This window comes from Echinops telfairi, unplaced genomic scaffold (assembly GCF_000313985.2).
Source record: "Echinops telfairi isolate 266 unplaced genomic scaffold, ASM31398v2 ScPeMD7_7457;HRSCAF=8495, whole genome shotgun sequence".
NCBI lineage: Eukaryota > Metazoa > Chordata > Mammalia > Afrosoricida > Tenrecidae > Echinops > Echinops telfairi.
Genome location: NW_022111357.1, coordinates 42,214,105 through 42,227,322, shown reverse-complemented (window position 1 = coordinate 42,227,322; position 13,218 = coordinate 42,214,105). Strand labels below are relative to the sequence as shown.

Genomic DNA, 13,218 nt, shown 5'->3' with positions numbered 1-13,218 from the left:
GATTCTGAGCTTAGTCCCAAACAACCTGGAAACCTGCTCCAGGGGGCCGGTGGGGTAGAGATCTGATACCTGTGGCAAGATGACTGCCAAGCATGAAGCCCTGAGCCTGGGGCTCCCTTGCCCCCACTCATGGTATTGGCATGCTCAGCGCCTCCGTCAGGCCACGTGCAACAGCTACCAGGGTCAGGGGAGGTGAGGGGAGGGAAGGGGAGGGGAGGGGAGGAGAGGAGAGGAGAGGAAGACAGGAGAGGAGAAAGGATGGGTCCAGTGAGCCGCAGGCTACGGAAACCAGCTAGGCCAAGCTTCTGGGAAGCAGACAGACAGAGCATCATGAGTGGGTGCATTTCTGGGTGATGCCGGACCAAAGGTGTCTAGCATCTTCTTCTGGACACACACCTAGACCTGCCAGGGAAGGAAACAGAGTTGATGCTTGCAGGACCCCCAAAGACAACGCCGTCTGCACCCCGGACCCGGTGCCAAAGTCCATTTTTGTCCATCCAAGCACGGCGAGGACTACCCTTTATGGGAGTTGGCAAGGTACTGGCTCCGATCGGCCTGTTGAGATGTGAGCATGTGCAAGAGTTGGTCTCAGGCCATGGGGTCTGATACGGGAGACGGTGAGTCATCTCCCCTCTCCCGAGGACACGGTCCAGAGGAGGATGTGGATGGACTGGCAAAACTGACTCAGCAGCAGGAAGGCACTAAAAATACTGTGCCTGGGGGCGCCCCCCACCCCCTGCCTCTCACCAAACCTCTGAGAAGCACCTCATGTTTGTCAGACCTCGCAGACCCCCGGGATGGTCGAACCCTCTGAGAACTCCGGGCTGGGAAATGGTCCCCTGTCACATTGGACCCAGGGACACATGCCATCTGAAACGCTGTAGACAGGACAGCTGCAGGGGTAGCATTAGAGCCAAGAAAACCTTGCCTTCCACCACACTGTTCACTGGGCAACTGCAACTGTAACATTGAACACAGACAATCACAACTGTAACATGAGACCCGGGGAACCCTTGCGATGGCAACATTGTGACAACTCCCATCTCCAAAGAAGCTGCTGAAAGCAGAAGGGTTTACATTTCCTGCCTTGGAACCTGTGTTCGCAGGAGTAAGAAAACGTTCTAGAATGTGCATCTTGGGGTCAGTGGTCAGAGAGGCCCTTCCCGGGGCCTCAGGCCCTCAACCTGGCCCACAGAGGAAGGGCTTCCTACAGAGACTTGGCTCCCCAACAGGGCCGAGACCCTGCCTCCAAGTTTGGATAGAATGCCATAGTTCACTTCTTTTAACGCTCAGAACCCCAATTGTTGCTACATTCCTGGGGTATGTCATGAAAGCCTCACTGTCCCTGGAGCCCTGGTGGCACCGTGGGCTGAGCTCACTGAAGGAAAGGCTGGCAGTTTGAACCTACCAGCCGCCCCCTGCAGAGTTAGAGGGCTCTGTCAGAAGGGCTTGGGTTGGTGGAGCAATCCTGGTGGGTGCAAACCATGCCTGAGAAAAGGTAGACGGCCCGTTCACAGAAGCACCTGGGAAGCAAGCCTGGTGCTCTGCCCCCCCGGTCAGCTCTGAAACCCTGTGGGGCAGCGCTGCTCTGGCACACACGGTCACCAGGAACATGGTTTTATTGCCGGTGCTCCTTGTCTTCCCCGTCTCCTCCTGCAGGAGCCCTGGAGGCACCGTGGTTATGCACTGGGTTGCTAGCCTCAAGGTCGTTGGTTCAAAACCACCAGCCGCTCCAGCAGGCTTGCTAGTCCTGTCAAGAGTTATAGTCTCAGAGACCCACAGGGCTGTTGTCCTGTCTTGTAGGCATCTTTTGAATATGGGCCGTACTAATGAGTCACGTTCCGATAGTGACGGCATGCATATTTTAGGGTGGGCTTTAAATTTTTCAAATTCAACAAGTGATTTGTATTTAAATAGATACCGGGGCTAATGCCTTTTTTAAAAGTTAGGGAGACACCCTGGGTCTTAGGAAGAAAAGGGAGGGAATACTTCCCAAAAAGAAAAAGGAAATATTCAGGTCAAGGTATGTTTGTGCTGGGAGCTTGTTTGACAAACAGGTTTGCTGATTCAGACTGGGGCTGGGGGTAGCCTCACAGCCCAGAGACTTCTTCCCCCAGGAACAGCAGGGCTGGGGCTCTCGGGCTGAGCATTCACACGTGGGCAGCTGAATATAGGGGAGGTCCGTGAACCCTGGGAAATGCCATGGCATCTGGGTGTGTATTTGATGGTGGGGGGTCTGATGTCCATCAATTCTTCAAAGGCACCATGGCCCATACACGTTGAAGAGCATGGGGCTAGGGGACCCCTTTCCACTCATGGCCCAAGACAAGAGCCTTCCACCCCGCACCATCCCCAGTACACTGAGGACCCTGCTCCACCATCAGCCCCAACAGGAAGAAGCCCCTTCTACGGTGTCTGACTTCCCTGGGAAACTGGTCCTTACCCCACCCCCTTCCACACACAAGTGCCACAGGAACTGTCCTAGGGAGGACACGACTGTCCCTGCTAGCCCAGTGGCCGGCCCACGCTGCTTCTTCAAAGTGTTCTCCATCTCTTCTTCTCCATCCCTCTGTGTGCCCCCCTCTTGGACTCTGTCTGCCTATCTCTCTATTCATCTCTCTCTCTTCCCCCCTCTCAGTGCCCCTCCCTCTGTCTGCCTTCCCTCCCCTATAGCAGGTGGGCTCCAGGCCTGCTGACCTACCGGCCAGGCCCTCCAAGCCCCAGTCAGCAGCATGGCCCATTGCTCAGTCCAAATTCTCACCAGCCCCCAATCACAGCCCTGGTCCCCGATGAGAGGCGGGAGCTGGATTTACGAGTTCCTCCCGGCTGTGTCCGCCCCGGGCCAAGATGTTTCTAGAACACCTTCCCACCTCCTCCCGTCACAAGAATAGGCTTTCTGTTTCCCGTCCAGTGGAAATCATAAATCGTAGCAGTGTGTGTGTGTGTGTGTGTGTGTGTGTGTGTGTGTGTGTGTGTGTGTGCAGGCAAGTGTGGGCATGGAGAGAAGACACCCACCACATGGCTTTGGAGCTGCTGGGGCCTCCGGAGGAGTTTGGGGGTGGGAGGGGGCAGGGGCTGGCTGTCAGGGTGGATGCTGCACTGCACAGCCGGTTTGAGGGGACAGCCAACCAACAGCAGGACGGGGGACCACAAGGCAGCCTACTGGCCCCTCCTTCTTGTGCTCAGACCCCATTAGGGGAGCCGACGACAGATGTCTGGGCGCTCCGCCCGCCCTGCACACCAGCCAGCCCGCTCAGCCTTGCCCGTTAGACAGGGAACTGCCCCGCCAAGAGCCCCCCCATCCCCACCCGCGAGAAGCGCAGGAAACCTCAAATGAGGTGCAAAAAAAATCGTAAAGGTTAAGAGAATTTTTCCATAACTCCGCTTCATAACTCAGCATTTCTGATGGGGGTGATTTATGACCTGAGGGAGCTCTTGGGGTGGGGAAGCAGGGTGGGGGGCACTGTGTGGCCTGGAATGGCAGCTGTGACGTGGCTAAGCCAACACTCGTAGGTTCTGATTCTGAGCTTAGTCCCAAACAACCTGGAAACCCGCTCCAGGGTGCCGGTGGGGTAGAGATCTCAAATCCAGGCACAGAATCTGCCCTGAGGCCACTGTGGGCAGGGACGCCACCTAGGGCTGGGTCATTGCCCAGCTGGCAGGTGCCCTGCCCCTCTCTCCAGGCGACACCCAGCAGAGGCCAGCCTGTGGGCTGCCTGGACACTTCACATTTACTATGATCTCCACTTACTCTACACTTACTCTACACATGCTGACTGACCTCCTGGGGGCTGGCTTCTGGGACCACAATGTCAGTGCAGCCTCATGTCTTATCCCGAGAGGCCCCTAGCTGACCCAAGCTGTACTGAGCCCAAGTAGGGGCCCAGCTCCCAGATGCATGGGCACAGTGGGCCTGGCATCCCCTTCTTGGACATGGTTGGAGGGGGTGTGGGTGTCGGTTCCTCAGCCTGGAGGCAAGAGGGCATGGTGGTGGTGTGTGGCTGCCCATGGTCTGGGACGGCGAGGAAGGTGTGTCCATCAGCATCTCTGTCCCCTAGTGTCCCTGTGGCCAAGTCAGCCTCCCAGCCATCTGAGTCCCCTAGGTGGTCTGGGGTCCGAGAATTGGGGAGCAGATGGCCTGGCTCTGTCCCTGTGGGCTGGAAGTCCCACTGCTCAGGAAGTCCCACTGCTCCTTTCCAAGCCCAGGGGGTGCAGACCCACCGGTCCTTGTCCTGACCCTGAGAGAATGCAGGTTTGGGACGTGGGCAGCTGGCCTGGGCACCCAGCCTTGCTTCAGGGCGACCACGATGAGTCAGGGTGCCACTCCCTCTTCTGAGAAAGGAAGCCAGCACCTCTGAAGTGGATTGGAAGCATCCCGCAGGGCTCCTGCAGGTGGAAAGCCTCCTCCCTCCTGGCGTGCGGGATATAGGGTCAGTCCCTGAAGGCCTCTGTGTAGCTTGTAGTGAGAGTAGGGAGGATGTGTGTTTGGGAGTCAGCAGGACACAGGGAGACCCTTCTGCCAGAAGCCTGGGACAGCCTCTCTGGAGTCAGAAGTGGCACCAAAGGAGAAGCAGCCAGCAACCAGGACTGCAGTGTCCCAAGGACCATCCAGCAGCACAACCCGGGGCCGGTGCCTCTGGAAGTATCCCTGGGCAGGGAGGCCAAGTTCATGACAGTGAGACCACAGTTCCATGGTTCTGCCTGTCCTTGTGGGCTTCCCTTCCACAGACCAGGTATGGCCAGGCGGCCGTCCATATGGACACAGGCAAGGCTTGGCCACCCAAGTGTGACAGTGGCAAACAAGGCTTGCAAGGTGTCCCAGCCGAGTTGGGGCTGCAGCCACCTTGTGTCTCCCATGGTCCCCGCTGAGTCCTCCAACGAGGAGAGTGACTTTTGTCTCTTTGGAAGGAAGGGGTTCATCAAACCTCCTACCGCCCCACCCCCAAGATCAGCCCAAGTCACCCATATAGGGAAACGGGATTCCCCAGACTTTGGGGGACCACTTTTGGTGACCACACGCTGTGGCCATCAGGTGGGTCAGAGCAAGGTTTTCCAACGGCAAGGAAATTAGAAGGCCTGGAAGGAGGGGCTATTGGGCCAGCAAGCAGATGCCCACTTAGGGTTGGGGCGGACTGCCTGGCACTAGGCCAGCACTCTAAGACTATATATTGTGTCTGACTCGGCCTTGCCCTCAGCGAGGGGTTTCCTGGCCCCAGAGGTTCAGATCCCTGTGCACACGGTTAAGAGCTGGTATCAGTGAGCTCGACTGTGGTGGGTGAGCAGTGGGAGTATCCACAGAACAGGCTGTGTTGGCAGGCGGGCAGACACGCTTGATGGTCTTGGTCCCAGGGGCTGCAGAGGCCTGAGGTGCAATTGGATTGGCTGGCCGGGAGTTCTCACTCCCTCCTCTCTGATAAGACAATTCCTCATGGACCTCTCCCCTGTTGCCGCGCTGGCCCTGTCCACCCCAGGAAGCACCCTGGAGACCCAGAAAGGCGCACGGTCTCTCAGGGGTGGTTGGAGCCATCCTGTAGACCAGGGGTGTCACACTGGCAGCCTGCGGGCTGTGTGCGGCCCCCAAGGTAATTTTTTGTGGCCCCAAATGCTCTGAAATAAAAGGAAAATTTTTTTTAATGTTATGAAGAAAATAGCGCTTAGGGGAGATCGAGGCAATACCGTACACACAATTCCCTGTTAACTTTTTAACTACTGAAGACGAGTCTACACATGGCTCAGTGCCTTTCCTGGGGACCTGGGGACGTGTATAAATGCACTGCTTCAGTTCCAGCGACGTTTGGAAGTGTAAACAGATCCCAATAGTGAAAAGGTGAAAAAGAGCACTCTGGGTTGTGCTGTTATGAATCATACCTAGTGGCTGCACTAGTTAACATTTTTAGAGGGAGGCCATTGTGTGAGCAACTATTTTCATCCATGAAATGAAATAAAACAGCATACAGATCAAGATTAACTGATAAACATCTATGTGCCTCAATGAAAATTGTCTGTTTTCAGTCTTTAAGTCCAGATATTGGAAAACAAGTAGGAGGACAGTGCTGGGAAGTTTCAGGTAAAAAAGAATAATTTTAGTTTTATAAATACATAAAATAAATGTTTAAATAAAAGCAATTATATAGTGTTATAATTATCCTATCCATCTTCCTGAATCCTTACTTCAAAATATAAATTCAGCAAAATTTTCAAATGTGATGTAGCCCACGTGAATCTCGCCTGTCACACCAAATGGCCCGCGTTTTAATTGAGTTTGACACCCCTGCTGTAGACTTAGCTCTCCCACTATCCACAGACAGAATGCAGAGTTCTGGACCCCTTTACAGAAGAATGGGCTTCAGGGGCTTTGGGCGGGGGCCCGAACTCTGTATTGGGAATACATATCCCAGGACACTGTGGCCCCCACAGACAGAGACAGGGAACATGGGGTGGGGCCACAGGGAGCATGAGGTGGGGCCAAATGTGTCTGCGGGCATGGGCAGGACACACCAACAGGGACGAAGCACCCACATCTCTGGTCAGATGGGCTCTCACAGGCCTGGGGACAGCCTCCTGTCCTTCCCCAGGTCTTCCTTTTCCGAACAAGGATCCTTCCGGGGTCAGGAGGCCCTGAGGCCCAGTCCTCTCCTCAGACCTTCCCATACATGACCAGCACCATTCTTTTCTTTTTTTTTTAAATCATTTTATTAGGGGTTCATACAACTCTTATCACAATCCATACACACATCAGTTGTGTAAAGCACATTTGTACATTCATTGCCCTCATCATTCTCAAAACATTTTCTCTCCACTTAAACCCCTGGCATTAGGTCCTCATTTTTCCCCTCCCTCCCCGCTCCCCCCTCCCTCATGAGCCCTTGATAGTTTATAAATTGTTATTTTGTCATATCTTGCCCTGTCCGACATCTCCCTTCACCCACTTTTCGGTTGTCTGTCCCCCAGGGAGGAGGTCACATATAGTTCCTTGTAATCGGTTCCCTCTTTCCTACCCACTCTCCCTCTACCCTCCCTGTTTCGCCACTCACACCCCTGGTCCTATAGGGCTCATCCATCCTGGATTCCCTGGATTTTCAGTTCCTATGTGTACCAGTGTACATCCTCTGGTCTAGCCAGACTTGCAAGGTAGAATTCGAGTCATGGTAGTGGGAGCGGGGAGGAAACATTGAGGAACTAGAGGAAGGTTGTATTTTTCATCGTTGTTACATCGCACCCTGACTGGCTTATCTTCTCCCCGAGACCCCTCTGCAAGGAGCACCATTCTTAAATGTGCGGTTCAAAGGCAGTTAGTGCACTGACGTTTAGTGCGTCTATCGGATTCTGGAACGTTCTCATCGCCTCTGAAAGAAAGATTGTGCTGCCCTGTGCCGTTGCTGCTCCCTGTCCTAGGCCGCCACCAACTGCTTTCTGCCCTAATGGACATGCCCCTGTGTCCCTCCTCTGCACATGTCATCTCCATGGTCAGGGGTCCTGGCCAATGGCCGGTTCCCAGGCCCAGTAGTGACAGCCAGTAAGAAAGTCTCTGCCTGTAGGTTCCCGTGTACCCAGGGCAGCATCATCACACTGTGTGGGCGCACGCACACACACACACACACACACACACACACGCACACACACAGACACCCTCATCTCCATGAAGTCTATTCCAATTCATAAGACCCTGTGGGACAGAGTACAGCTGCCCCTGTAAGTGTCTGAGACTGTGAATCGTTCTGACAGCAGAGAGCCTCGTCTTTCTCTCTCAGAACAGCTGGTGGTTTTGAACTGCTGACCTTGCACTATGGCAAGATACAGTGGAACAAGATCGGGCCAAGCAAGAGCGGGCATGTCCTTCCAGGGCAGTGTGCAGTAGGCCAGGTGTTTGCTCGCTGCCCGAGTGTCAGAAATGAAACAACCTGGTCTGTGCCCAGTGAGAGACCGCTGGTGCTTCCGGGCACTGTGGGAGCCGGTGTGGTACGTGGGAAGCTCTGACCCTCTGACTCTCCTCATGCTCTCTCTTCCTGGGCAGCTTCCAGAGGACCTGGGCAGTGAGAAGTTCTGTGTGGACGCTAACCAGTCTGGGGCCAGCAGCTGGCTCAAGTACATCCGCGTGGCCTACTCCTGCGATGACCAGAACCTCACCATGTGCCAGGTCAACGAGCAGGTAGGTCCCTCCTCTGAGCTGAGCCCAATGTGATCAAAAGCACGCCGAGGTGCAGGGCTTTATGAGGAGCTGGCCCTGGGGGAAGTGCTGCCTACCCAGGCACGAGGCAGCTTTGCCTGTCCGAAGAATCCAGCAGCACCCTCTCACCTAGCACTGCCCCCTCCACGCACCTCATTGGGGCCCCATCCCAAGGTCTGGGCTCTGGGCTCTCTCATCAAAAGTTGATGGTGGGTGAGCCCCAGCCACTGGGTCTGCGGGCACATAGTCCCTTCAAACATCGCTGCTGCCAGCAAGCCGTGAGAGCCTCTGGGAACAGGAGCCGCCAAGGAGAGTCCAGGCTGAAACAACAGGTGCTGCCTACCCGTGTGGCCCAGCAGGCGTGCTGCCTGGCTGGCAGAAGGAGCCTTCTAGCTGACCAGCCAGCCAGCCAGCCGGCTGCCCAGGGCCTCCAAGAACCCAGGGCACAGCACAGCCCGCCCACTGAGGGGACTTGTTTCGTCTGGGAGGAAACCAGCTTAGTTCCCGGGCTGTGTGTTGTGATGAGGTCCCCAAGTCGCCCTGGGCACCAGTCATCCTGTTCTGGCCACTGGGGACACAGTGACCCCTTGTCTTGCCGGGTCCTCATGACTGGTGGCTCGTCCTCACCATCAGGCCGGTGGGCATTGGGCAAGTGCTCTGCCCGCTCACTGGGCCAGATGCTGCAGCCTAGCAGCAGAGAAGATGGTGATCCTGTGTGCAAGGGGGCAGCCTGCTCTGGGGCTGGGTGGCATCAAGACAGGGCTGAGGCTGTGCAGTCCCTTCCATTCAGTCCCTTTGACCCAGTAGTCCTCCTCCCTCCGGAGTTACCATATCACCACGTGCTTGCCCAGTGCCAGCTCCCGCAGGGCCTGGAAACCCCTGCCCCCTTCAACCACTGAAGTTTGCTTCTTTGCTAGTTGAGGGGCTCTTGCCCGTGGGACTGCATTTGCCAAAAAAAGGAGCCTATTGCTTGAGAAGGTGGCTTTGGGGTCGTGGTGATGTCCATACAATGTGATGGGTGGGATTAACGTGGCTGGATTGTGCACCTAAAACCGGCTGAGATGGCAAAGGGTGGGGGGCGTCTGCTTCACCCCAATTTAAATAAATTATAGGTATGTAAAGCCAGCCTCCTGGGTGGCCTCAGCCTCCCTGAACCATAGGCCCACCCATGGAGCCCTGGTGCCACAGTGGTTAAAGTACTCAGCTGCCAGATGACATGTAGGCGATTGAGTCCGCCAGCCGTCCCACAGAAGGACGATAAGGCAGCGTGTGTCTGTAAGGATGACCGCATGGAAAACCCTAGGGGGGCGCCGTTCTACTCTCTTACAGGGTCTCGATGTGTTGGAATTGTTTGGAAGGCAATAGGTGTGACAGGGAGGGGTGCGGGGTCCTGGATGAAAGGGGGAGAAGGAGGAAGAGGGGGGATCAAGGCACAGAGAAGGGAAGCCATCTGGCCTGGCTCCAGCCTCTTGCGGCAAGAGATGGTTTTGCAGAAGGAGTGAGCACTCAGGGCCCGGGGGCTCTGCGGGTCCCTTGGAGCTGTGCAGGTGTTGTGTCTGCTCTTTGGCTCAGTCCCGGCCGAGCCGCCCCTCCATCGCCAATGCTGGTCCCGGCGAGGGGCCATCAGCATGAGTTCTCCTCTGCCCCCAGGACAAGGGTGACCTACATCAGCACCCAGAATCCCAGGCCCGGGAGTTCGGGGGCTGCTGCGGGGGCAGCGCATATTTATTTTCTTATTGCAAGGAGTACAGTAAGGCCCCTAGATCAAGAACATCTGACGTCTGGGCAAATTGTATTTGGGAACAGCCTGTCCTGAGTCGGTGGTGGTCCATGTTTGGGTTTCACACAGCGGTTCGGACGAAAGGGAGGCAAAGTGCCCCCTCAGGAGCACCACCAGAGCTTTGAGCAGCTCGAGGAAGGAGCACGCCGGTGCCCTTTGAGGTCGGATCCTGTGGCCCTGGGCCCGGTGGGGGCGTGTCACTGTGTGTGTTGCTGGCTCGTCCCCCACCCCACCCTACCCCCATCACCCCGTTTGCCCGGGTAACCATGCCTCCCGAGCATCTCGAGCTGATGCACCGGCTGCTGGCCCATCAAAGAGACGGGAAACTGCTGGAGGACGAGGTCCAAGACCCACAAACTCCAACACCGAAAAACGGAAAACCGCGTTGGCTGAAGGAGCCGGCCGAAGCCTTTCGCAGGGTCAGGGGAGCAAGATCCTAAGGCAAGGAGACTCGCGCCTCAGCTGCTCCAGGGCCCTGGGTGAGGAGAAAAAGAACGCTGGGTGCAGACCTCCCTGGGGGCGACTTCAAGAAATCGGCACCCGTCGTGAACGGCCCCGTCCAGCGTCAGACGCCCGCCCCACGCCCACTGTCTTCAGAAGCAGCCGCCTCCCCGTCGCTGCCTCCTGCGTCGTCCAGGTGTGAGTGTTGTCCTAGCGCCGCTTCCCGAAGGCCCCTCTCAACATTCAAAGCAGCGATGGACCGAGAGTAAGTTTTCACCTTGCTCATAATTCTGTTCCTCTGTCTTTGTTTCTGCCTGAGCTCTTTTAAGAGCCGTTTCCCTCGCGTCTGGGCAGTGTTTGGTACCTACACACATGCCACACCAATCTCGCCTCCACGCAAGTGGAGATGTGGTTGTTTTCATTCTTCTTCTGATGATTGTGTATTGAGTGGATCCGTTCGAAGGGGTTTTGGTGTCTCTGGACGTGTTTCGTCCGTGGTGTTGTGCCCAAACCCACTGCCAACTCCTAGCCGCCGCCGAGCAACGTACAACTGCCCCCTGTGGTTTCCAAGGCTGGGCAGCCTGATGGCAGCAGACAGCTTCACCTCTCTCCTTAGGTGTGGCTGATGGGTTCAAACCACTGACCTGGAGGTGAGCCGCCCAAGCCAGGGCTCGCTCCCACAGAATGGCTTACAATAGGGTATATTAGGTGTAGATTATATATCCTATATGCATTTTTAAAAAAAAACAAAAAAACCTGCCATGCAGCTGCTCCTGACCCATGGCTGGAGATTCCCGAGGCTAGAAATCTTTCACAAGAGCTTACCCTTCTCTGCTCGGTTCGGCCGGTGGTTCTGGACCCTAAAATATACGCTGTGAGATACAGGAAGGCAGACGCGTGGCTCACGGATGATCACTCAGAACCACGTGTGCCTATTCTGATGGACCTGCGCTTTTGACTGAAAGGCGGCGTTGGGGGAAACAGCTCGTTCATAACCCGGGCACGGCCTCTGAGGCAGAAACAAAGGAACCCTGGTGGCGACATGGTTAAGCGCTCAGCGGCGAGCTGAAAAGCCAGGAGTTCAAACCCGCCAGCGGCTCCGCAGGAGAAAGAACTGGCCGCCGCTCCCAGAAAGACGCCGCAGAACAACAACAAGGCAGAAATAAGCAACATCAACAGCAAACACCGTAAAAATTAAACCCAAATGTAAAAAACAAAAAAAAACCTTGTCCTCCTCCCAGATGAAATGAGATTGTAGTGAAGGAGACTTGGATTAGAAGCACATGGAGAGGGGTCTGTCCTTGGAAGCGAGGGGGGGGCGGGCAGGGGTGTCCCATGTGTCCTTGGTCTGCCAGGCGGGGGCTGGGCGGCGATTCCATGGGCTCCAGATCAGATTAACCAAAGATGCGGATTTTCTTTTTAAAACGACTGTTTCTTAGACCCTGTGTGAACTCAACCTGAGCCGGTAGAGTGGGTATTTTTATGCAGCAAGCGGGTTTTCTAAATTCTGCAGACGTACAAACTGGCTTCTTCCCCAATCCTTAAACAAAAGAAGAAAGCAAACTGAATTCACCGTCAGCGGGTCGATGCCGATGCCCAGCGGCCTCCAGCACAGGGTCGACCTGCCCCAGTGGGTCTCCCAGACCCTGACTCTTCCTGGGGCAGAGAGCCCCGTCCTTTGTCCCATGAGCATCTATGGTTTCAAACTCCCCACCTTGTGCTCAGCACTCCACCAGGGCTCAAAGATCCCCAAAACTCAAAACTCCGTTTCTGCGGCTCAGAGCCTGGGCTCCAGGACAGTGGAGGGGGGAGGGGGTCTGTCACACTGTCTCTGTGTCGGCCCACCTCACCTCCACCTCCCACGTTCCCTCTGCATTGCTCCCTTCAACTTGGTGCCTCGTACGGGAGAAGCCCGGCAGGGAGCGGGGTTGTCAGTCTGTGACCAGCAGTTGAACGAGTTTGCTGTTTGCCGCACACGGGCCTTCCTCAGGTGGCCTATTCCCTTTCACGGCCACTCCTTCCCAAGCTCCATCCTAGCGTTGGAGACATACCTGGCCCTGTCACTTGAATGCCAAGGCCCCACATCACCTGCCGACTGTGGCTCTCTCGAGCCCCATAGAGACATTCAACTGAAGTGCCATGCTCAGGGGAACCGGGGCTGCCGAGATGGCTGAGCACAGAGAGAAGCCAAAGGGGGCATATTCAACACCCCCAGTCTCTTGTCATAAGGCCTTTGTCTCCAAGGGAAGAGAGGAGCCCTCTGCCTGCCACCCCACCCAAGGAGCACCTCCTTTTCCCACCCGCTGCTACAGAGCAGGAGGGTGCCTGCCGGAGACCTCTGCAAAGCTCAACCCCAACACCGTGTGGCAGGAAGCCTTCAGAAGTCCCGTGAAGCAGGCTCCGAGGGTGGGTTTGAGGTGCCCGGCTGATTCGGCCGGGAGAACAAGCTGGGTTTCAAAGTGTCCCCTGGGCATTTCAAACATCCAGGGAGGTCGCCATTCCTAGGGATGTTCTCCTCGGATGAAATTGTGATTTTGAACCTCTGCGATGCGTTTGAAAATCCGCTCTCAGAAGCACATGGCCTCTCAGTAAATGTTTGCTGAGGGAATGAAATGATGTTTTTGAAATATCTTCTTGAGAGGGATGTGCTAGATTTTAAACTTTTTATTCTTTTAAAAAATCTTAAAAATAAAAAAATAAGCCGAGTGGATTTTGAGGCATCAGGAACCCTCCCAGCCGGGGAGTCAGGTCGCTGCCGGGGAGGGTGAAGTTTGACCCCAAGAGCAGCTAAAATGAAGATGTCTCTGAAACGCTGGCAATGATAAGACAA

The 13,218-nt window shown here is 55.6% G+C and overlaps 1 protein-coding gene across 1 annotated transcript in view; it reads left to right on the top strand.

The window, feature by feature from the left end:
- Positions 1-13,218, top strand: part of PRDM16 (PR/SET domain 16) — a 272,199-nt gene that overhangs the window by 210,524 nt on the left and 48,457 nt on the right. The window contains exon 4 of the mRNA XM_045299221.1: positions 8,015-8,149. Within this exon, the coding sequence (XP_045155156.1) occupies positions 8,015-8,149 (135 nt within the window). The remainder of the gene's footprint in view (positions 1-8,014; positions 8,150-13,218) is intronic.